The sequence below is a fragment of the Pseudorca crassidens genome, chromosome 3, assembly GCF_039906515.1.
Source record: "Pseudorca crassidens isolate mPseCra1 chromosome 3, mPseCra1.hap1, whole genome shotgun sequence".
Lineage (NCBI taxonomy): Eukaryota > Metazoa > Chordata > Mammalia > Artiodactyla > Delphinidae > Pseudorca > Pseudorca crassidens.
Window position 1 is genome coordinate 83665178 of NC_090298.1, and position 26111 is coordinate 83691288.

At 33.4% G+C, this 26111-nt stretch overlaps 2 protein-coding genes across 23 annotated transcripts in view; one reads left to right on the forward strand and one right to left on the reverse strand.

The window, feature by feature from the left end:
• Window positions 1-4205, reverse strand: part of GIN1 (gypsy retrotransposon integrase 1) — a 28683-nt gene extending 24478 nt beyond the window's left edge. For 2 of the 3 annotated variants that reach the window (XM_067731368.1, XM_067731366.1), the window contains exon 1: window positions 4054-4194. The gene's annotated coding sequence lies outside the window, so the exon portion shown is untranslated. Of the gene's footprint in view, window positions 1-4053 lie in introns of all 3 variants that reach the window. The other variant, XM_067731367.1, reaches the window with a different exon arrangement.
• PPIP5K2 (diphosphoinositol pentakisphosphate kinase 2) overlaps window positions 4056-26111 on the forward strand; it is a 75636-nt gene continuing 53580 nt past the window's right edge. For 18 of the 20 annotated variants that reach the window (XM_067731325.1, XM_067731329.1, XM_067731331.1 and 15 more), the window contains exons 1-10: window positions 4229-4483; window positions 11675-12059; window positions 14855-15050; window positions 17557-17647; window positions 18896-18981; window positions 20021-20175; window positions 21571-21672; window positions 22795-22956; window positions 24481-24602; window positions 25863-25964. In XM_067731325.1, coding sequence (XP_067587426.1) covers window positions 11946-12059; window positions 14855-15050; window positions 17557-17647; window positions 18896-18981; window positions 20021-20175; window positions 21571-21672; window positions 22795-22956; window positions 24481-24602; window positions 25863-25964 — 1130 coding nt within the window. In that variant the 5' untranslated portion in view covers window positions 4229-4483; window positions 11675-11945. Of the gene's footprint in view, window positions 4187-4228; window positions 4535-11674; window positions 12060-14854; window positions 15051-17556; window positions 17648-18895; window positions 18982-20020; window positions 20176-21570; window positions 21673-22794; window positions 22957-24480; window positions 24603-25862; window positions 25965-26111 lie in introns of those variants that run through there. The other 2 variants (XM_067731327.1, XM_067731326.1) reach the window with 2 other exon arrangements.

Sequence of the window (26111 nt, forward strand, 5' to 3'; positions counted from 1 at the left end):
AAGTGGTTAATTCAGATTGAAATTGACTGGTAAATTATAATACTCAACAATGGAAGTAAATTATTCCTTTCTGAAACAGCATTTAAAAATTCCCATATAGGCTTCTGCCTAGAATGCAGAAAGCTGGAAAAAAAAAGTCACTCCTACCCTAACAATGAGAAAAGAACTGGATAAGTTCACTAAGATGTCAGTTCTCCACAAACTGATCTATAGAATCAATGCAATGCAATCAGAAACCCAACAAGCTCTTTTGTAGGAACTGACAAGCTGATTCTAAAATTGATATGGAAAACCAAAGGACTCAGAATAGCTAAAGCAAGTTTGAAAAACAAGAAAATAGTTGAAAAATTTTACATTACCTGGTTTCAAGACTTACTTTAATGTTATAGTAATCAAAACTGTGTGGTACTGGCAAAATGACAGCCATTGATCTACAGAACAGAATAGAGTGTCCAGAAATATAGCCACACAGAAATGGTGTTTACTTATTTTTGACATAGGTGCCAAGGTAATTCAATAGAGAAAGAATAATATTTATAACAAATGATGCTGGAGCAACTAACTAAACATCCACATGAAAAAACATGAATCTCAACTCATACCTTGCACCATATGAAGAAATTAAAATTATTCACGATGGTCACAGACCTAAATGTAACACCTAAAGTTACAGAGCTTCTAGAAGACAACAAAAAAGAAAATTTTTGTGAGCTTAGGTTAGGCAATGACTCTCAGATAACAAACAGAAAGAACCCCATAAAAGAAAAAATTAAAACTTCTGTTTTAATTTAAGAAAATAGAGAAATCACAGCGCAGAGAAAGTATTTGCAGTACACGTATATAATGAAAAACCTGGGTCCAGAATTTATAAAGAATTCTCAAAGCTCAATAATAAGAAAACAAACAATCCAATTTTTAAAATGGGCAAAAGGTGTGAACAGACACTTCATCAAAGAAGATATGGTTAGCAAATAAAAACATGGAAAGATGTTCAACACCATTAGACAACAAAAACGCAAATTAAAACCACAATGAGATACCACTACAAATCCACCAAAATGGCAAAAAACAACAAAAACAAACAAAACCTGGCAATACTAAGTACTACCAAGCATGAAAAGCATTGCTGGTAAGAATAAAAAATGGTGTAAACATGTTGGAAAACAGTTTTAACCCAAGAGAAATGAAAGTATATGTTCACACAAAAATGTGTATGTGAATGTTTCTAGAAGCTTTATTCATAACAGCCAAAACCTGAATACAATCCAGAAGTTCATCAACAGGTGAATGGATAAACAAACTGTGGTAGATCCACACAGTGGAATACCACTCAGCAAAAAGGAACTACAAATACATTTAACAATAGAGAGGAATCTCAAAATCATTGTGTTAAGTGAAAGCAGACACAAAAGGCTACATACATACTATACGCCAGTCTTTTTATGACATCTGGAAAAGCCAAAACTATAAAGAGAGGAAACAATTTTTTGAACTGATTTTTGAAAAATAACTACAAAAGCAGATTTTAAAAATAATAGCAAACATTTATACAGCACTTTACTGTGATGATCCTCACAACATGCTATGGAACAGGTACTAGTTTTACATCTGTTTTAGAGACAAGAAAATGGAGGTTCAGAGAGATCATCCACTTTACTCAAGGCAACACAGTTAGTGAATGCATCCATTGACTTAAATTTAAACCTTGGTCTCTGTTGCTTCAAATTTCATGGTCCGTCCCCTGACACACACTAATTTAATTATTTGTCATCCTCAGCTTTCATAATACTTGGTTCAGGCCTCTGCTAGAAAAGTTATAAAGTGATTTTTGTAATAAATAATTTAGGTTATAAATGAGGAATGAGAAGGTCTTGTTAGTTTTTAATGTTTCACATAGTATTCAGGACACAGTGGACATTCAACTATTTGTAAATGAGTAAGAATTACTTGCATTTCCTGACAGGAGAGGTAGCATTGAATTTAAAAAGAGCACACGTTCCAAAGGTGACTATTATTTCACTTCAGCAAACATTACTTCACTTGCATGTATTGATATATGGTACTACAAGTAGGGCCTGTCTAAGAAGGTACGGCTTTTAGGAGTCAGAATTTCTAGCATGTGACAGTTACCTGTCTCAGTATCCATGTCTGACAAAAAGGAAATAATACTTACCTTTCCTTTTTCACAATTATGAAGATCAATGGGATAATTATGAATTTGAAAAGTCCTTTGCAAATGGTAATGCAATATATAATTACTGTTAAAATGTTTTAAGTATTATTATCATCCATATAAAACTGTTCAAAGTAGCAAAGAACTTTCTTGTCTCAAAACCTTTATCTTCAAGGAAAAAAAGATTTTAAAATCTCGTTCCTTTCATTAATGGAACGAGATTAATGTTACACAGCAATGTTTATTTATGTTTTACTGCTAAACACGAAACCCAGAAGAATCAAGAGTTGTATACTTTATAATGAGTTTATAGTCTAATTGGGTTCACAAGTTTGTGGTTCTGGCACTAAAGACAGATGACAAGGAGAAATAGAAAACGAATAAGAAAGAAAAATCAGTTCACAAAAAGTATAGTCCTCTAAGTGGAAGGTTAAAAGTTTCCTGCTAATGTTTGCTATTTATATATAGGTATAACTTAAAGAACTAATAGTTTTTTCCTTTTCAAAAGAAATATTTGGTCCCTAGAAACCATCCAATGGAATAGTTAATATGAGCAAATGGCTTTAGGCTATAATACTCAGAACAAAGATAAATATCTTCCTATTCCCAAATATTATTAAACAAAGGTATCATTTACAAGGGAGAATTAAGTGGTTTGAGTTATAAACACGAAGATTACATTACACCTTTTTTGGATATGCTCATATTTTCAAGAATTCTTAAAAAAAAATTACTCATGTATTAAAATATGTAGGGATGAGAAAAGGCAGTACAGGTGTCTTATTACAAATCCTAATTGAGGAACTGTCAGGATCAAATTTGGTTGAGCTTTTTACACTATGTCCCTGGTACAACATTAGATGAAATCAATGAATACTTATTGTAGGTGTAAATACTTATTACTTGATTCCTTTAATAATTTTATCTTGTGTGTGCAATAAAGGCAGTTAGGTACCACTTTAAATAAAATTAGGATTTAACTGTGTTTCACCAAGGGCAAAACCCAATTTAAGCTTCTAAAGGTTATAATACGCATATGTCCCAACTTTAAAACTTAAAATCTGTAATATTTCGATAAACATATTTACTTGGGATCATTAATTTTACTTCTGAATTATTCTATTATAATCTCTGAAAAACTGGAAGTGCACAATTTTATGTAACGAAAACGACTGGGAAATCTAATTACACAATACACTTCCCTATAATCTGCTTCACTTCAACGTGCAAATTCATTTAACAAAAACGCCTTCATCTCCATATGCATAAACATGAAGCCACATGTGATAAATGAATTTAAATTTTAAAAATTATTTCTCTACTTTGGTTCAGAAACGCTCATTTAAAGAACATCCACAGAGATAGTAATTTTCCTTTAAAACAACAGGGCAAGATTCTCCCTTAAACTCGCATTTCTCCCCGCCACAGGAGATTTTAATCTGGGGCAAAAGATTAAATGACAACTATGATAAAGTAAGGAGGAGAATTCTTTACTGTCAGCCAAAGGCAGCACTCAACTTCTGAATTTGCTACTCTGAGGAAGCATTTCCAGAGTTTGGGTTACTCGTTAACTAATTCTTAAGGGCAAGGTCCAGGTAATTTAGCGTAGGCAAGAAAACGACCAATAAGTAAAAGTCGGTCACACGCAGAAAGCACCTCCCTAGGCCCGACAACGGAACACGTCCCTTTCCTGCTCAGCTGTCGCGGGCATCGCAACGCCCAAGCAAGGCCCTCCCGCTCCAAGGGCGCCTGCGCAATCTCCACAAAGTCAATTAAACCCTTCTTTAAACTAGTTGACGCGAATGGTTTTGAAATTACTGTCAGCTCACGCCTCATTTTAAAAAATCATCAAGTGTGAACACACCAAAACGACCACTCACCGAAGTGGTCCTAAACGCAAGCGTCAAGATTTAAGCGTCCTCTCGCGATTTATGTGGTGCTGCCGGAAGCGGAACTATCCGTGTGGTTAAGAGAGGAGTGTTTACGGGGGCCTCGGAGCTTCGGTCACAAAAGGTTAGGGCGGATCGTTTGGTTCTTGCCGGAAATCGTTCCGCCCGGTGAGGTTTCAGTGTGAGACCCGAGGCGGGAGGGGAAGAGGCGTGACCAGGATTCGGCGAGGTGTAGTGTTGCCTACAGTATCTCTCTGTGGCCTTCCAGCTGCTATTGAAGAGAGAAGACCCAGGTTCAAGCTAACAGCTGGAGTCTCTTTGATGAACACCTCAGTTCTGTCCCGGGGATTAAAGGGGAAACCGAGGCCTGAATGGGCGTGGTCATTTCCTGCAGTTCGCGTGACGACCGCAGCCGTGGCAGGTGCGGGCCCAGTGACCGAAGGAATCAAGATGTGGAACCTGGTCCCCCGAGGTTTGCGGCAGCTGCTGGGCAGTTGTTTTGTCTCCTGCTGCGCTCTGGGGGAGACTAGACACGCGCTCCTCCTAGGGGCATGTGCCAGAGAGGCAGCGTGGGTGTGGAGGAGTGGCAGTACAGCCTTGAGGGTCTTTCCGTGTCTTATTTTCTCTTTCTCCTCCATCACTTCCCTTTTCCATTTCTTGGGTTTGAGATACCGGAGGTTTCATCTTAGCTCGAAGGGAACTGCCGAGGTTCTGGCTGGTACGCCAGGCTGCGGTCTCGTTCCACCGAAGTAGGCAGTCTCGAGTTTGGGGACTGCTGTGGGTAGAGATGGCTATTTTCATTTTCATTCCTCAGTCTTTGTCCTTCTGCTCCTCGGCTTCTCCACTCCACTACAAGAGACCAAAAGCCCCTTCCGTTGCAGCTTTCCAGAGTAGGGAAGGAGGCTGCAGGTCACTGCCGCCCCTAATCGGTTGGAGTGTTGCATCCTCGCGCGCTTCGAGGGGGAAGGGGCGAGGGTGGTGACCGCTGGATCTCGTCTACTAGGACTTCCTGGGAGTTTGCGACCTTTGGAGTCCCGTGGATGATACTTACCTTGGCTTTAGCGTATTGAAAAGCTTAGTTGTGGAAGTAGGAAGCCTCCTTGCTGACTTAGGCACCTAGCATCCTTGCTCTGCAGTGGGATAGAGTTTTGCTTTGCTACTGAAAATTCTTCATGAAAAATAAAGGTTTTGTTTCAAGCAAATAAAAAAAATAATGATAGCTGCCATTCACTGAGTTCTTATGTGTGCCAAGTGCTTTACATAGTTTCTCATATACTTCTCTCAACAATTCCATGAGGTGTATTGTATTAGATTATTATTCTCATTTTACAGAGGTAGGAACTGAGCCTTATCTCTAAGCCTCACTTAACTTGCTCTAGTAAATTTTTTCTACTGGTAAACGTTTGAACAAACCTGTACTAGAAAGCAGGTTTTTCATACTTCAAAATCTGTATACTTAACTATTACATTACCATTGTCCTACCGTTGTGCTTCATTGCTTCCAACTTCTTCACTAACGTTTTCAGTAGCTGAAAGTATTCATTAGAAAAATATTTGGTATGCCTATTTAGGTGTCTGAAGGCAGACAGATGTGACGTCTGTCTTCATGGAGCTTCAGTATTGATGCAGAATTAAATAGTTCAGAAACCAAAATACTTAAACTTGCATGGGTTTGTTTAAAGCAGGTGATTAAACTGGTGGGCAGAAGGTGCAGGTTGTGCAATCAAAGCTTGCTGTTTAAGTTTTAAACTCACGACTTGCAGGGTAGTTGTGAGGGTATTAAACTTAACAATTGGTGGAACACTTATTCATCACCCAAATAAGTGCTATGCACCAATTAAGTACTGGGAATATATAGATGACATCCTCGTTCTCTAAAAGCTCCCATGCAACTACATATGAATAGTATTGTGGAACTATTAATGTTCTTGTGTGGAAATGATACTGTGGTTTTGTAAGAGCATGTCCTTATTTTTAGGAGATGCATAGTAAAGTATTTAGAGATGACACATATTGATGTCTACAACTTACTTTCAAATGGTAGAGCAATTGTTGAGTCCAGTGGTGGGTATATGGGTGTTTACAGTGAACTGTTCTTTCAATTTCTGTGAATATTTGAAATTTTTCACAATAAAAAGTTGGGGAGGAAAACTGTAACTGTAGTGGAAACATATTTGTAACGATAGATCCAAAATGCTGTGGAACATAGAGGATGGAAGAGGGTGCTGATGTGTATTTGGGGGTTAGCAAAGGTGTGACTTCCAGACTTTTTAGTTTAGTAGTTTAACAAGCCCTCCAGGTGATTTGAGTGCATTCTAGAGTTTGAGAACCAGTGCTTTGAGTGTGGGTACTTTAGTAGCATGATACTAATTTCAAATTTAGAAATCAGCCTTAATAGGTATTTGTCTTTTGCACAAATTTAAACAGATTACCAAACCTGGCTACACTTTGATTTGTTAAAATATAGATTATCTGGTTAAGAAATGCTGCTGTAGAAAATTTGTGGGAGGTCTATTAACTTGAGTTTTTACAGATGTCCCAGATAATTCTGATGTAGCCAGTTTATTATGGGACTACTGCTATACAAAGAATCTTAAAAATAAGAAAGGCTCAACTTTGATACTTGAATAATGTAATATCTTTAAGGCCAGTTATATGTTTTGGAATTCATGATGGAGGATGTAGGTTGGTCGAAATGCTAAATAATGTGGAAATGCATAAGGTATATTTGGTTTGTCAGGGGTTCAGGTGAAATAGCAATTCATTAGAATATCCTGGATTTCCTATCATGCCCATAAAATTTCATCTTGTACTACAGTATACATATCACTTGGGTAGGGGAAACAAAAAATACATTTATTTCATACTTTTAGTTTTATAAGTATTTATTTAATATGTGTAATACTATGGTAAGGACTGTGGAGTCCTGATTTTGCCCTTAAGTGATCATGATGGCCTTTGGTTTAAACAGACTTGGATTTGATTTCTTTTTACAGGTCTTATTGGGTGTGTGGTTACAGTCAAATTTCTTGAACTTTCTGAGCTTCAAGTCCTCATTTATAATCAAATGATGGACATTTATCTATGTACTGGAAGCATTTGTAAAACGAGGAAAATATCTCTAATCCCAGGATTGCTAAGAATAATTGTTAAATCACAAAGTCATAACTGCTTCCCAACTTTTTTCATATTAGAGTATTCATAGAAAGTGATAGTATTTGTACGATGTTTCCAGGAGAAACTGAAGAGAGTGGTGTTGGAGGCAACTGGCCGGGGGTTCCAGCTGCCACACTTGGCATACTTAAAGTATTCATTCATGGTGAGGCAATGTGTTGCGAGGCTCTGGGTTAACAAATTAAGTACATACCAGGTAGCAATGGTGAATAAATGTTCGTTCTCTTGAAGCTTATCGTGTTTTGAAGGGATGTACACAACCAAAACAGCTAAATAATGCCAAAGTTAGAGGTGACCAAAGGGCAAAATGAATGATTCAGAGAAGAAATCTTGGAAATTGTTAAGGAAAGGTTTGTGAGGGAATATTTTTTGGGTACTTGAGATGTGCCAAGCGTCAAGAAGACAAAGACTCTGCTTCATCAGCTTTGTCTCCTTTTTTATCAGATCATCAGATCTCCTGTAATAATAGCATGCTCCCCTAACAATGGCAAACACAGGTTTTGCTTGCCATGTACTTCCATTGTTCTACACTCCCCCTCCTTTTTTTGAGTTCTACAGGGGTTCTCAAACTTGGGTGCACATTAGAATCTGAGAAACCTTAAAAATACCTGGGCCTTTCTCCCAAATATTTTGATAAAATTGGTATGGAGTATTGCCTGAGCGGTGGGATATAAGAACTTTCTAAATATAATTTAATCTGTAAAACAACTTGAAAGATAGGTACAATTTACTGAGGCTCTTAGAGGTTAATTAACTTGCTCAATGTCACACAGCTACTGGAGTTAAGATTTAACACCAAGTGTTTTTGGCTCCAGAATCCATACTATTAACCACTAGCCTGTTCTATTTCTGGTAAGTATCATTCATATATCAGAAGAGAAAACAAAAAATAAAGCCTTTGCCTACCCTTATAACAAAGCCCTTCAAAAGAATTGTCAATATAGCTTGTCTCTACTTCTTCTTCTCCCGTTCTCTTAAAAGCAATCCAATCACATTTAATAAAATTGAAAATTCTTACCGTGGCTTCTCAGTCCTCTGTATGTATCTTAGCTACTTCTCCGACTTTATTTTCTACCATTTTTCCTTTACTTGCTTGCTCTGCTCCAGCTGCAATGTTCTCCTTACTTTTCCTTGATCATGTGAAATCTGCCAAATATTTATGTTTTAGGGCCTTTAGAGTTTGTTTCTTGTCTGGAATGCTCTTGTCATATAACCCCATGGCTGGTTTCCTCATTAATTCAGATTTCTACTCAAATGTCACCATATTAGGGAGGTCTTCCTATCATATATTTATTTGTTGATTTGTGTATCGTCTCTCTCCAAATGAGTGAATGAGACATGGTTTCAGACCTAAACCCATAATCAGATGGGGGACATACATATATGTATTTGAAGACATATATGTATTTGAAGCAGCATTGAAGACTGAAACAGAATTTGACTAAGTGAAGAGAAGGGGACAGATCAGTCATTCATTTATACTCTTGGAAAAAAATGTGCAGGATACACATTTTTTTCCAAAAGCTGATTTCCACTCACACATAATACACATATAAAGTAGCTCAAAAATTTGGGAAAATATAGAGTAAAGGGACTATTAGGAAATACAACCCAATAATTCCACAACTAAGAACTACAACCAGTAGTTCTGCCACTGGGTCATGGTATTATTAACTGACTTATAAATTTTCATTTTTATGCATTCTAGACTTTTCACGATGAACACTCTAAAATTACAGTTTTTGAAAATTAATTTTCAGCTCTGTAGAACAGGATTATTATCACTCATTAAAGCACCTAAATTAGAAGAAAGTACAATTTTAAAATCATGCCATAAAGTGTACACATACACATACTTACATGCATATATATATATATATATAAGTAAACATATATCTTTATATGCACTGAAATACATCTCCCACTGTTGCCGTTCTGAAAAGTGAGACATTATTGCATATTTCTATTGTAGTTTTGTTGGTGTGCTTATCACACTAAAACAGAAAATGTTAATTTACTTGGCTGTCTTCTTTCTAGACCTTAAGCTGCTTAAGAAAAAGGTTCATGTTTACTTTGACTTTATATTGCTAGCACCTAATACTGTGCCTTCTGTAATAGGTTAAAAGTTATTTGTGATTTAGGTCAACAAATAATGAGCAATATTCATTTTGTTAGATTTTATGTTATGTTAATAGGGAGCTTGGTTTATAGAGTGCCTATAGAAACTAAGGTTTATTGAGTGTTTAGTATATGCCAAACATTTACTTACTCTTCACAGAGTTACAGGGTACTATGATACCCCTTTTTTTATAGATGAAGAAATTTAGAGAAACTAGCATAAGTTGCTTGTTATGTAATGACAGATTTAAATAGGTATATCTGACTCTAAAACACATGCCCTTTCTGGTACTAAATATTCAATATTAGGGCTGGTTTTAGGTGGATGGGAGGGGTTAAAAACTAAAAAGAAACCAAAGAAGTTTGCCTTTTGATACAAAACAGAAGAACTGAGATCAGCTTATTCACTACCATCAAGTTTTACAACAATTGGAAACTTCCTTTTTTTTTTTTTCAGCAAACATCTTTTATGTATGAAACAGTGCAAGGGAAATAGGAATAAAAAGCACTGATACATAAAATGAATTATTTCTGCTTTTATTCTTTAATGACAAAGTTTTAAATTTCATAAAAATGTAGTTGCCTGGCTAGGTAAACTAGTTTTTTTTTTTTTAATATAAATTTATTTATTTATTTACTTTTGGCTGTGTTGGGGCTTCGTTGCTGTGTATAAGCTTTGTTTAGTCGTGGTGAGTGGGGGCTACTCTTCGTTGTGGTGCGCGGGCTTCTCATTGTCGTGGCTTCTTGTTGTGGAGCACGGGCTCTAGGCGCACAGGCTTCAGTAGTTGTGGCACGTGGGCTCAGTAGCTGTGGCTTGCGGGCTCTAGATCTCAGGCTCAGTAGTTGTAGCGCACGGGCTTAGTTGCTCCGCGGCATATGGGATCATCCCAGGCCAGGGCTCGAACCCATGTCCCTTGCATTGGCAGGCAGATTCTTAACCACTGCACCACCAGGGAAGCCCAAGGTAAACTAGTTTTAATGTTTCATAGGGAGCCACCAATTAAACTGGAATTAGATCTTTAGGGATAGGACTTTTGGCATTATGCTTTGCAGTTCTAGCTAGCTTATCATTCAGCTCCTAAGAATATTTAATCAAGTAATTTCTTGTATTACCAGTAATCTAATAAAGTATTTGATATGTAGTTTCATCTTGGTAGGTGATTAGTTTTAATATGACCAAGGAACCAAGTACATGTAAACAGCTTTGCTAAGGAATATTCTGAGGTTATATCACTGTTGTATGATAGTTCTTAAACTGATGTTCATGGGCATCTGTTTTTGTGGAAGTTTGGATGTCTGTCAATCACATAAAATTGCTTGCAGAATTTAGTGTACTTGTGTATTTTTTCTGAGAAGATCCATAGATTTTAGTAGATTTGCCACAGGTTTTTTTTTTTAGGCTTTATTTTTTTAAATTGAGGTATACTTGACATATAATATGTAAGTTACAGGTATACAATACAGTGATTCACAATTTTTAAAGGTTATACTCCATTTATGGTTATTATAAAATATTGCAAAAGCGTTTGTGACTCTAAAACTTTGAGCTGCTGTTATAATGAAATCCTGTTTTCATTCTAATCTTGTTCTGTTGATTTATATGTGAGACCAAAATGAAGAATGGTTATGTACCCCAAAAAACCTGTTTGCAAATTGAACTTTTACAAATTGAAGCCTTTTTAAAAATTGATTTAATGTAATTTCAGATTGGTGTATAGTTGTTAATTATTTTTAAATCCACATTATATTTTATCCTTTTCCATTCTATTCAGATATTACTGAGCTATGTGCAGAGGGATTTAGCTTTTTTTTTTTTTTTTCTTGTGGTACGCGGGCCTCTCACTGATGTGGCCTCTCCCGTTGCGGAGCACAGGCTCCGGACACGCAGGCTCAGCGGCCGTGGCTCACGGGCCCAGCCGCTCCGTGGCATGTGGGATCTTCCCGGACCGGGGCACGAACCCGTGTCCCCTGCATCGGCAGGCGGACTCTCAACCACTGCTCCACCAGGGAAGCCCGAGGGATTTAGCTTTTAGTGTAATTTTGTTATAATTTGAATAATTTTCTCCTAATTCCTTAGATATTTTTAGACTTGAATTTAGTGTACTCTTTTTTGTTATTTTGTATCAGTTTGTCAAATTGCCAAGATATATATTATTGAAGATGAGAGTCTAAATTTCTTAAGTTTATGGAAAAATGTCTTTTCATTTGAAGGTATACATCAAGTTATTGATAATGATTTTACAAGTGTCATTTAAAGTTATTTTTACATGAGTGATTTTGAAGTACAGTCTCCAAAATTAATTTTTTAATTGCATTTTAGGTAAAAAGATTGCCATATCAACTCACTGAAGCAATAGGTCACTGTCTTGTCTTTTAAACTGCATCAACAATGAAGCAATAATATCTGAGAACAAATGAACATTTGCCAACTAACTGTCATCACAATTTCAAGTGATTGTATAAGCAGAAACAAGCTGCAACAGACCCATGTGTCAACTCTTACAGAGAGAATGCTTTTTTCAGATGCTGTTTATTTAGAAACAGTTTTAGTATATCACATTTAAGTTATATTTATATCAAATGAAATAAAAATGAGTGAAGGCCCCAGATTCTTTGTTGGACCTGAGGATACAGAAATAAACCCTGGAAATTATCGACACTTCTTCCACCATGCAGATGAAGATGATGAGGAGGAGGATGAATCTGTAAGTTGTTTGTTTAGTGAAGACCAATACAGTCTGGGCTTTTTACTGATCACTGTGAAGGGGAATTGATACCATTGTCTTAAATTATTAAGACATTTTTTTCATATAGAAATTTGTTGGAGAGTTTTAAACTGAAAAAGCATACTGTGTTTCATTAGTAACATTACTGAATCTATAGTGCTTCAAGAAAGACAATTAGAGGTCAGATTTCTAAGTTGTTTAATAATGACTAATTTAGTGTCTTTCATTGCTATGTCTAATATAACACAGGGTTAGGTAGAAAAAGTGACAAGGAGAAAGAGTAATCAGGGCCATAAATCAAAAGGGTTCCTTGTATGTAGAAGTGCTACAGCAAATACATCAAGATAAAGAATTTTAAAGGTATTAAAGAAGAACTGCTTAACCAGCTTCATTAAGTTTGTCATGTTGTCAACACAAGTAGTGGCTGACCTGAAGATACCCCTTTTATTAACTATTCAGAAGTCTAAACTGTGTGACTAGGAGAAACTACCTCAAGTATCTACGGGTGTGTGTGTATGTGTGTAAACCATACTGGATCTTTAGGAGTAACACACATTTATTATGTTTATTTTGCTATGGTTATGTTAGCTCAACATTTTTATTACTCATCATTTTTGTCCCTTTACAATTAGAGATTGCTTTACTTTGAGAACCTATTTAAAATACAAACTAAAAATATGTGTTTCTTATATTTCCAATTGAAAAAAGAATTTTGTTTTAAAACAAAAACCTGTTATACTTGGTGTAAGTAGTAAAGCTGAACCAAAAATAGCTATTAGATGACTCTTCAAATTCTTTTTCACTGTTATTTAACAACACCTTTCACAGTGCAGTTATACATCTGAAATGCAAAATCAGACTGTCACCCATTTAAAATCTATCCCACCCCCGTCTCGTCACCCCTAGAAAAAAATGATGGTTTTCAAACTTCTCATACCAGCCAAAACTTTTCTTCATCTAAAGTCTTATGTAGAAGTCCAGTAACTAAAACATAAAAGCAGAGCTTCTCTAACTGACTTAGACTAGAAAGTACTTTTGATTCTGCCTCTGCTACGCTTACCCCTTTTCTTTAGAGTTCTTCTGAGCACATGAGAACACCGCTGATAAATCAAGTCCAGTCTTCTTCCATATAAGGATTTTTATCTCTCTCCTATGTCTAGAACTGTACTTGTCTCTCTTCTCTTTTACCTTTTATGTTTTAGCAATATCAGATTTTTATTTCCCACATATTCCATCTTGTACCATGCCTCTTTGCTGTTGTATGTACTTCTTTATCTCTGTGAAATACTCCTCCTTTTTGGATAATTTGTGAATCAGTTTTCGTTCTTCAAAACCTCAGATTTCATGTTGTTCAGTCTTCCCCCTCTCCTTACTCTTTTCCCCATGAGAAACTTGAACATTTTTTCCTCAATACCATTTCTATACCTTGACTATATACTTCTATTCTGTGTATCACTATGTACTGTATGATTACTGTGTTTCCTGTTAGATTCAAAGTGCTTGATGACAGGTAGTTTCTGTATATGTAACTCTTCAGTGCAATATTGGTACTAATTAAATTGAGTTCACATTTTGAGGAGCTTGATTTGGTTCATTTGACCTGGAGATTGATAAAGTGATTTGTTCCAGATTGTTCTGTTAAGGTATCAAAGACGTTAGGTTGAGTACTCTTGTTGTCTAGGGAGATCTACTTAAGGAGCATCATAATGAGCTATGCCGAGGCTTTTGATCAGGAAAGAATTGAATAAGGGAACATAAAAGTAGATGATCAGAGGGTGAAAGACAGCAGATCCCAGGGAGGTTAGAATTTACAATCTTTGATGGTAACATCAAATCCAATACCAATTTGAACTCTAAATTTCATATGAGTGAGAGGAATAATGCTAAGCATAAAGAAGAAGAATTATTCAGATGTTGCCCTGTTTTATTTTTAGATTTATAATAAGAGAAGGTCTAGTAAAACACTTTTGGGCCCAGATTATAATGTCATATGAAATAAATAAATATAGAAGAGAGAAGAACTGAAATGGAAAACTGGACACAGCTTTATATTTGATAAAACTCTCAAAGTACCTGAAAGCAAAGACCTCAGAATGAATCTTGAGTAATTTTATAAACCCATGAGCTACTCATAAGTTTTCTATATTCTGCGTTTTAAATTTCAGGCTGAATCATGGCCTTTGAGCTGTAGCAAGGGTGCCAGAGATGAGCAACACTATAAACTAGGAATGTTGAGTATGAAGATTGGGGTGTCAAAGAGCATAGACACCTCTGTTAAGCAGTGTGGCTTTCTCCAAAATTTCCTTCTAAGTTGTCATTGGTGACCAACTCATATTTAAGCTCAATCTACAAAAATATTTTAACACTGCATAGCTTTGTAGTGAAAATATCTTATTTTAGGCAAGAGAATTCTTTATCTCACTCCTATTGGCCCTTTAGACCTTATTTGCTCCTTTAGCAATTTAACAATTTGCTAAATTGTTATTTAGCAAATAAACGCTAGAGACAGTTAAGGAAGTATTTAAGTTTGAAATCTGAATGAAAATAGTAACAGTGTTCTGAAACTTTAAAAAAATTTTTCCAGACCTTTGTAGAAAACTATTATTATTAAGTATTTATTATAACAATATAATCTTGAAAAATGCCTGTTCGGGTAATGTGTCACTTTTATTGATTCATCACATACTTTATGTACTTCTGACAGAGTTTTAAGATAGCTGTACTTTGGAGTTGTTATCAAGTCAACCTGATTTTTTGTTTTCTTTCTGTTTTAGCCACCAGAAAGGCAGATTGTGGTTGGAATATGTTCCATGGCAAAGAAATCCAAATCCAAACCAATGAAGGAAATTCTTGAACGGATCTCCTTATTTAAATATATCACAGTAGTAGTATTTGAAGAAGATGTTATTTTGAATGAACCGGTGGAAAACTGGCCTTTGTGTGATTGTCTTATTTCTTTTCATTCTAAAGGTAGTAAAACAGGGAGGGAAACCTCTTTATCCTTTCTAACTATAAAACTAATAGATAAAATAGAAAAATAAAATTAAACTCACCTAGTCTCACAGATAAGTGATATTAACATTTTGATATATTTCTTTCCAATCTTTTTTTCTGTGTGTATTTTTTAAAAACACATTTAGTGTTATAGTGTATATGTAATTTTATATTTAATTTTTAACCTAATTACATCAAGAGGTTTTCCCCTTCTATATCATTTGTCAAAAACCTGATTTTTAATGGTGTCACAGTATATCATCCTGTGAATGTACTATATCATACTTAGCCAATATCCTAAAAGTGAAATGGTTTCCAATTTTTACTATTAAAAATAAGATTGTGATGAACTTTTTGAATGTACGTCTTTGTTTACAACTGTAAGTTTCTTAGGACAAATTCTTGATTTTTTAAATATTATAAGCCCATATGTTTTGCCATATAGAAGATGATCTATCATTCCTCAATACATATTCATGCTTTATTTCTTAAGAACTTAATATTTGAATTTTATATTTTCCTTGCTGTCTTTTATAAATCAAACTGAAATATCAATTAAGCTTAAGTATTTCTTCAAAGTAATGTCCACTAATCAAAAGTTATTAAGTGTATGTCTGAAAATTTATAACCTAAGAATCTGTGAATTAAGTGAGTTTTCATTAAGAGCTCTAATTTAAAAGATATGCACTCAGTTATAAATGTATTCATATTAAATCGTTTTTGTTACCAAACTAATGTAGCCTCCAGGTGTGTTAAAGTCTCACTTTAGTTAGGTGTTTAAAAAGCATCCCCTTCAGCAAGAAGGGGATGGAGCAGGTTAAGATTTTTTGTGCTCCCATACCCTATATTGATTTTCATTATTTCATAGAGAAGTCAAGTCCCTGGTCTTCTTTACAGACTGAAGTCATTCATTTTAGAGGATCTTAAAACTTGCTTATCCTTGATGGTAAGGTGTTCTTCCCTTACTGTCACGTGGTTCTTCCTATTTATTAAGTTAAAGCTAGTTATTTGCTTGTAAAAACTAGATACTACCTAAGGTCATGTCCCACATGCTGCCTCTTTAACAGCAACAAAAGCAGGGTAATGACTGTATAGGCGTTTCTTATTTCCTGAATTCTGTTACAAGGCTTCAAACCATAGACATTGAGACATCTTTACAGTAAGTGATGAATTCTTAAGAGTCTATAACACTAGATGGGTTTGTGATTTGTGGCCCATTGATTCTTGGTATAGAGTACTTCTAATTAAATGTTAAAAGCTAAGAGGAATTTAGGATTAAATCTTTTTTTTAACTGACCATAGCTCTTTGTTTTGTTTTTGTTTTTTTAACTTCAGTAGGCTTTAACACTTCCTTCCTCTACTAACTATTCTGATAATGCTACAAAATACAGAGTCTTCACAGATACACTGTAGCATACTATAGTTAAATGCTAAAGCTATGTATGCCTGATGATTGTTACGCTTTTGCTTATTTATTAAAATATTGTTGTTTAGGGAATAATAATAGTTAACATTTATTGAGCACTTATTATGCCAGGTATTGTAATGTGTTTTATATACAGTATTATATTTAATTTCCCCAAAACCCTTTTAGTTAAAATACCCCTTTACAGCTGGGAATCAGAGACTTGGAGATATTAAATAAATTTGCCCACGGTCACATAGCTAATGAAAGGTGGAGTTAGGGTTTGAACCTTGGTTTATGCTCTTAACATCTATGGTATACTGCCATTCTTAATCATAAACTATACGTTGATGGATAAAATTGGAGTCTTTTAGTGTTAATACAGAGAGTGAAGTATAATTATTAAAATTATTTAGATTTTTTTTTAGATCTCTTACTATATCTGCCATTTGATTTGTTTTCATTGTAATTAGTAATTTTATCGAAGTCTAGAAATGGTAAGGACTTAATTTCTGCTGTGTTATTGACTTAGTTAACAGCAAGCATGATTCTGCTCATATATTTTATATTTTGAGCATATCTGTTGAATGTAAATTAATTTTTCTTTTGCTGTTTTTGAAGATGCTTAAGTTCTTTGAATTATCAGCTAATTTATATGTATATGCATCAAAATATCGTTAGAAGAAGAGGAGTTATATAAATTTTTTAAAAATCACCAGGTGATTGTGATACACTTATTTGTATATAGATTTCTATTTGTGTATGAGGTAGTCTTACCTTCTGTCAGGTGACTTTGAATAATCAGGCATCAACTAACATGTCAGTGCTCTAAATTGGGTTATGTAACCACTGGCTTGCTGTGCCTTATCTATCAAATTCACTAAGAAAAAATAAGATTTATTTACTAGTACAAGATAAATCAAGTTTTGTGTATTTATAATTCTATCTTCTAAAGAAAGCAGTTACATGCATAATGAAATTAGTCTTTTATAGGAAATGGCATAAATTCAAGTTGATTAAGTTATAGATGTCAACTTATCTTGAGATTCTACAGAATATGTTAATATGTGTTCTTAGGATTTCCACTGGACAAGGCAGTTGCCTATGCAAAACTCAGGAATCCATTTGTAATCAATGACTTGAATATGCAGTATCTCATACAAGATAGGTGAGTGGTTAAGTTGGCTAAATTAAGGAAGGAAAATTAACATTTATTTAGTATCTACTTAAACTGACATGGTATCAGGTGTTTTTATACATATATAAATTTGTGGTATCCTTGAAATAATACTTAGAAATAGGTATTTGTACCCAGTTTTACAGATGACAAAACTTGAGAATCAGGCAGATCATTTAGTTTGCCAAAAGTCACAAGTAGTTTCTCAGGTAGTGGGACAAGGACTTAAACCAGGTCTGTTTAATTTCCAGACCCTACTAAACCACTGAAAATTATGAACAGTTTTTCTATCATGTGACTGATGATGAAGCTATGGCTTTACCCATTATAACTAGGTTTTTAATGGTAAAGTGGAACCATTTTGAGAAATATTTTACTGTATATCTTAGCAATTCATTTAACAGGTCAAAAGCATAGATATTTAAAAGAAATTGTAAAATACAAATGCATTTATATATTTCATTTAATTGGTGTTTCACTCTACTGGCTACCCTTATAATTTCACCGGTATTCTATTTTATTCTGTCTTAGCATTACAATATGAGGTTATACATATGAAAATGCTATATGAAGTGTAAGGCCCTATAGTTTTTTTGTTTTTCTATTTTTGTTTTTCCTTTTCCAGATAGTTAATATCTCAATTTTTATAACATTTTTCCTAGGTTTACATGTTTATATAGTATAAATATATATATGTATATATATAAATGCATATTCATTTTAAGAAATTTAAAAAATAAAATTATGAAGAAAGGCATTTAACCCTGCCACTACGTTTACCATATTTTTTTAATATAGAAAGCAATACATATATGCACTTATATTTTACAAAATTAGCATCACATTTCTATTAAAAGACTATAAACATTTTCCCACATTGTTAAATATTCTTTGAGTACTGTATAAGGGTTTTAATACTTAGGTAATATTCTGTCATTGTGATATAGTAACTTTAACCATTTCTTTTTATACACTTACATTCCCAATTTTAAAAATTAGTATTTTAATATGCCATAAAAAGTATTGTACATACACTTTTGTTCTAATATTGCTGAATATTTACTTAGAATACAGCTTTTCAATGTTTTAAATGACATATTTGTTTACTTAAAAAAAGACTTTATATGCATGACTTTTTTAATGATAGAACAGTAATAATGTACTTTATGAACAGTACAGCAATATACTCATTGTGAAACAGAACAATAAAACAGTAAGGATATTTTCTTTTTTCTTCAGGAGAGAAGTATATAGTATTCTTCAAGCTGAAGGTATTTTACTTCCTCGTTACGCAATTTTGAATCGTGACCCAAATAATCCCAAAGGTAAGAGTAAGAGATTTTAAACAAGCTATCTTTTGTCACTTAACATACTTTTGAGCCACTGTCTTCTATAATTAAATGGAAAGAATTTAAATTATGTTATTCTATTCAATTTTTAAAAAATGATCCAAATAGGCAATTAAATTTCAATAAAAATGTGACACTATGAACTACAAGGCTAACTAATAATCAGGAGTTGTATGTCCTACATTTCTTTGGTCTACATTTGACATATCAGAATCATAAAGAAGAATTTTTAAATTACATGCTTAATAAATTTGTATTGATTGGGGTAAATGAGTGATTCATCTATGACTATTGATTTAAGTATTAGAAACTTCATGTTAGTATGCCACAACTAAACTTCTGATGAGTAGGAATTTTGAAATACTACTATTTATTAATATTTTAAAGTACCCTTTGCTTCATTTTCCTGGTTATCTAAAGCATAGCATGTAAGTTACACGTAGTCTAAAAAGGCAAGATAAATGTTTATATGTTTTAATATTTAATATTCTGATAACTATTTGGGGGAATTTTGATGACTTTATTGTACATTAGAGGAATTTTTATTAAAAACCAGATATAGTACCATCTGTAACAGGGAACTTTTCTCATTTGTCTAGAGGTACAACTTGCTGATTGGATTGCTTGGTTACTCTGTATATTGGTTAATTTTCTAACTTAAATAATTTCATGTTTTATGGTATCTGTGGTATAATGATTCCATACATTTTTCAGAAGATGATAGCATTATGTAGTTATTTCTCAATCTTTCTTGTGTATCATTTCATATCTAACTTTGAATTCTATGGGGTGGCAGGGTAAAATGGCCAGTCCATTAGATTTTTGAAGAATATAGTTCCTAATGTCACAGATCATATGTTTGCATAAATATTTTTAATTAAAATCAAATCAGTACATTATCCAAGGTTACTTTTCTTTGTAATCTCTATTATAGTAAAAACAAAAAAAGTCCTTAATAATATATCTAGGTAATATACAATATATAATTTTTCTTGCTATTGTGTTTGATTTATAGAATGTAATCTGATTGAAGGGGAAGATCATGTAGAAGTAAATGGGGAAGTTTTCCAAAAGCCATTTGTAGAAAAGCCAGTCAGTGCAGAAGACCACAATGTTTACATTTATTATCCAACATCTGCTGGTGGTGGAAGTCAAAGACTTTTTCGAAAGGTAAACCTTTGTTACCCTAGTGAATACTATTCTAAATACATTGTTGTATAAATTTTACTAAAAGTAATGAAGTATTTAGTAAAACTAAGATTAACAATGTATCATTTAGAGATAAATTAATAAAACTGATATCATATCAATACTTTGTTAGAAAAGCAAAGCTTACCTACAGAATACCAAGAAAATTATTTGATCTTCTTTCTACCTTCCATTTATGTATCTGTCATGTGAGAAATTCGGTAAAGATCAGCATTTTTTTTTTAAGAAAAATGGCCTTCCAAATGGATAGTTCATAGAAAAAGTAATGCCAATGAACTCTTAAATACATGAAAGTATGCTCAAAATTTTACACCCATAATAAAATAAATGTAAAGTCTAAAAGGTAATGACATTGAATTACTTTTTGAATTAGCATGATCAAAAAGATTGAGGTAGTTGGAAAACAAGTACAAGTCCAAACGTTGTTAGCAACATTTCTACTTAGCAATATATCAGGATTAAAAGTGCACGTTCAGGGCTTCCCTGGTGGCGCAGTGGTTGAGAGTCCGCCTGCCGATGCAGGGGACATGGGTTCATGCCCCGGTCCGGGAAGATCCCACATGCCGCGGAGCAGCTAGGCCCGTGAGCCATGGCCGCTGAGCCTGCGCGTCCGGATCCTGTGCTCCGCAACGGGAGAGGCCACAGCAGTGAGAGGCCCGCGTACCAAAAAAAAAAAAAAAATGTGCACGTTCACTCATAAACAGTCATGGAAATGCAAAGTAAGAACACAATGAGGTACTTGTTTTATATTCATTAGAGTGGCAAATATTAGGAGGTCTGACAATACCAAATATAGATAATTGTAGATCAGTAGAAACTCTTATACATTGCTGGAGAGACTGGAAATTATTAAAACAGTTTTTAAAAGATTTTGGCATTATTTTGTAAGTTGAATGTGAGCATATTCTATCACCTAGCGATTCCATTTCTAGTATATGCCTTAGAAACACTCCTGCACACGTGTGCCATGGGGATATTTAAAAGAAAGTTCGAAGCAAGATTGCTCTACTAGCTAAAGCTTAGAAAACAACCTAAATATATATTGATAGGCAAATGAATGAATTATGGGCTATATATACAGAGGAAAATTCTATAGTATTAAGAAAGTAGTTACATGCAGCAATATGGTTGAATCTTAGAAACACTCTTCTTAGTGTTCATTGTATTTTTACGCTATTCGTTACCATTAGAGCAAAAAATAATATAGTGTCAACTATGTAATGTGTTGTTAAATATTTGTTGATTAAAAAAATTTTTGGAAATATCAGTGATGGAAATAGATGGTAAAAAGGGTTATTTTATAAAAATGAGGAGAATAATTTAGTTTTTACATTGATAGACTTCTTTTATTTTCAGATTGGCAGTAGAAGTAGTGTTTATTCCCCAGAAAGCAATGTACGAAAAACAGGCTCATATATATATGAAGAGTTTATGCCCACAGATGGTACTGATGTTAAGGTAGGATTGATTAAAGTATATTTTTATTTTGTATTTTGAGTTTACCAGTGATCTCAGAAAAAGAGATTACCTTTTAGTTAGCTATATATAACCTCTATTCTGAATCTCTTTCTTTTTAACTAGGGATTCTTAATCTGTTTTGTATTATGAATGCCATTGGCAGTCTGAAGCCTATGGACCCTTTATACAGGATAATGTTCTTAAATGCTTAAAATAAACCACACAGGATTACCAAGGAGACAGATTTTATTGAATATTTAAAAACCAACCCAAAATATAGTGGCTAAGGGTCTAATAGCCACCATGATGTTTCCAGGCATTGATCAGTGTAAATGATATTTTGAGAACTTTGACAACTATAATGTGATTTAAAAAAAAATAGGTGTGATTTCTGTTGGTGACAAATAAGGTCTTAACTGCTTTACCTTCAGCCAGTCTGTGTCTAGAGAGTTCTTTCTTAGGTGTAAACCTGATCATGAACTTCTTTTTAAAAATTCTCTTGTGGATCCTCATTGACCACAGGGTAATAATCAGATTTATAAGGCTGTCATAGATACTTCACAGTCTGCCCTCTGTCCTACAAACCTTATTTCTTACATTATAAACCATATCAAATACGTACTGTTACCTGAATACATCATGCTGTTTTGTTTCTCTGCCCTTTGTCTGTGTTTATTACCTTTGCTTAGAGTGCATTTCCGTCTCTTGTCTGCTTTTGAATTCATGCTGTCCCTCATCCCCCACCCCCTTTTAAATCTTTATTTTGGCAGTTACTTCCTTCTGTAATTTTTAAATTTATTTGTACCTCTACTTTGTTAAACTAAAACAATTTGAGAAGGGTCACATCATATGCATTCTAGTATTCCCTCATAATGTTCAGTATAATTATTTTTTATAGAGAACAGAACCTTACTTTACCAATTTTTGCTGTATAATTAATTATTTATAACCTCTTCCAGTGTATTGAAAATTTTCACATGTAAAATAGAAAGATGTGTGAAAAAATAGTCTGGACACTGAGGTATTTTTTATTTATTATTTTTATTTGAATTTGTTGTCTGCTGTTTTTATATATATATATATTTTTTTTAAGTAAAATATGTATTTTAATATTTCTGAAAGGTTTATACAGTAGGTCCAGATTATGCCCATGCTGAAGCTCGAAAATCTCCTGCACTTGATGGCAAGGTGGAACGAGATAGTGAAGGAAAAGAAGTAAGGTACCCTGTTATTCTCAATGCACGAGAGAAATTAATTGCTTGGAGAGTTTGCCTTGCATTTAAGGTAAGATGTTATGCAGGCCATATAGACTCTTGTAAAAATTCTAATTTTTTTTTTTGAGTAAATGAGATGTTATTTGGGCTTATAACAGGAGAGAGAAGCAGAGAAAATAAAGTGGTATATCTGAATGGTTTATGTACTTTTCAAGGGATTCTTGTAGTGCCATTAATATTAAAAATATATAATAAATGAAGACCTTTGTTTCTCTTTATTCTTTCTGTATTATATAGAAGGAAACCGTGTCAATTTATTCAGAAACTACAATTACAGAGGAAAACTTAACTGAAACAGTAGAATTACAGGAGTATTATTTAACATACCCCTATAACCAAAACTGATTACAAGTATCTATTCAGAGTTGATAAATGATTTTTTTAAATAAAAAATGTCATCAGTCTTCTAGCCTTTGCAGTTGATCCGTTAGCCTATTATGTATAGTAAAATATGTTCATGAAAGCTATACTATTATGTATAGTAAAATATTTTACTATACATATTTATTGTTTTACTATACATATTTTATACATATTACTATACATAAAAGTTAGCCTATTATGTGTAGTAAAATATGTTCATGAAAGCTATACTAAAGTTTTCTTATATACTATATAAGAAAACTTTTTACTTATGACATTTGACTAGTTCTCTCAATCTGTATTATTAGGCTTTGCCTGTACTGTACAGTAAAGATTTAAATAGAGTAGTTCAACTTGAATCTAATAAAGGATAAACTTTACCTTGTTGAAGCCTTGCCTTGGATATGTAACTTAAAGACTAGTGTATATTACTGGTTATTAAATAATAAATAAGTTCTTTGTGTTTTAGTAATTTGAAGTCTCTCATGGAAGGAATCTTAGCCTGAAATATGTTTTAATAGCTTTATGTGAATTGTTTTAATTTTGTAATACCAGGATTCCAAAAGCCTTGACTTAAAATAACATTATACTAATATGTGATATGTGAATATAAAATGTAGAAGATCAGAAAATTCCTGGAGCCCGAGCAGGAAATTCATACCCTTCAACTGTTTTCTCCCAAATAAAGTAAATTTATTTCAGGTGCTCACAAGTATGTGGTTATCAGCATTTAAAAGATTCATAGGGATAATGGGACATTTCCTCTGGGATATGTCTTCAAAACTTTCTCCTGTTTAGCTTTTTGTGGTTTTTTTTGGATTAAAATGATATAATTTCTACTAGCACAGAATTTATTGAAGCCTTTAAAAATTTTTACTTTTATTTTTTAATAAAATGTTAATTGAAGAATTTCTTGGCCTCTCTAGTCCCGTAAGCATTATTGTTCTACATCTACTTCATAGGAAGAACTTAAATAATCATATGACATGCATATTTCAGAGTATTCAAGTTACAGATACGTAGTTTCTTTGTTTTTACTTGCTATGAAGTAAACTGATAAGCAGTAATATACTTTTAGGCAGTTATGAAATTTGATGTTTTCTAATAAGACTGGAAAACTGTAAGTCATAATTCAAATGGAACTTTAAAGTTTATACTTTATTTTAAATAGCAAACAGTTTGTGGCTTTGATTTGTTACGGGCCAATGGACAGTCCTATGTCTGTGATGTCAATGGCTTCAGTTTTGTGAAAAATTCCATGAAGTATTATGATGATTGTGCAAAAATACTTGGGTAAGATTTTCTTCTTTATACTTCTTCCTCTTTACTTTTGTTACAGCTAATGCATACTGGTTATTCAGAAACCAAATAATGGTAAACATCAAGTGATCAGGGTTTTGTAAACACTGCAGAGTAAAAATCAATGTTCATAAAATGACATGCCCAAAGACCATGCCAAATCCTGAATTACACTTTGGGTTATGAAAGACAAATCAATATATGACCAGTATAGATAAAGGCTTAAAGGTATTTAACTTCATAGATTTAGAAATGCTGTAACAGTGATTTTTAGTGATTATTACAGTGGTTATTCATCAAAATGGCTAATTTATCTGATTATTTTGTTTCTCAAGTTTTTGATATGTAATTATAGTACTTAATGGTTCAAAATTAACCAGAATAAGTAACCAGAATAAAATAGAAATATCTGGAATTTAGAATTCTTTTGAATGATTCTGCTTTCTACACGCATATGTTACTTTAAAATAATCTCATGAGATTATGAAGTGAATATAAAAGAAATTATTGCATATAGAAATGCCATTTTTATATTCTTTGACTTATTTTCTTATATCCTGATTTAGACGACTTGAAAGACAAGAACTATTTTTAAACCATTTCAAAGTATATTTGACAAAGCCGTAAAAAACTTACACTTTAAAATGTATTTTAATAATTGGGGTCAGCTGTTATAGTATATTTCAAAGGTTTGTGAACTTACCCTTAAAGTGAAATTTGGGGGAGCTTACTAAATTTTAGCATGAATAAATGCTAAATTTAAACAAAACAAAAAATGTCTTATAATTACTTAAACATGTTTTCATTATTAACCTTATTAGCAAAGAGTAATAAGAAATTTGTTAAACATGAGCAATAATTTAAAATAGCTTTGCAGGTGATAAATAAAAACTGAAAGAAATGATCAATGGCCACACAGAAGAGATAATCTTGGATTTCAGAATCTTTGTAAGTAGATACGCAGTTACAGTGATTTACTTGAATCCTGTGTAATTTATATTTTTAAAATGAGAGTAAATAAGTAAAGCCAAATTCACGACATCCTGTTAGTGTGTTCTATACAACAGTTTAGCACTGCTGATCTAATTTTTCTTGACCAGGATTGATTTTTTAGGTTACTTTTTATGTGCTGTATTCACATAATCACTAGATAGTTTGACTTTACCTCCTATAATACTCAGTTATTTGTCATTAAATACCCAGGTTTGTCTTGAAATGAACTAGTTTAATTTTTCTTTTCTTTTTGTCTTGAAGGAATATTGTAATGCGAGAGCTTGCTCCACAGTTTCATATCCCCTGGTCCATACCCTTAGAAGCTGAAGATATCCCGATTGTACCAACTACATCTGGAACTATGTAAGTTTAAATATTTTCATTTAGAAACTCCTTGGGTTTTCCCCATTGGTTAGTGCTATTACAGTGAAGATTATATTTCTGAATAATTATTAGACACTCTACTGTGTATGTTTTCATATGATTGACTTTGCAGATGGAGAAATAGAT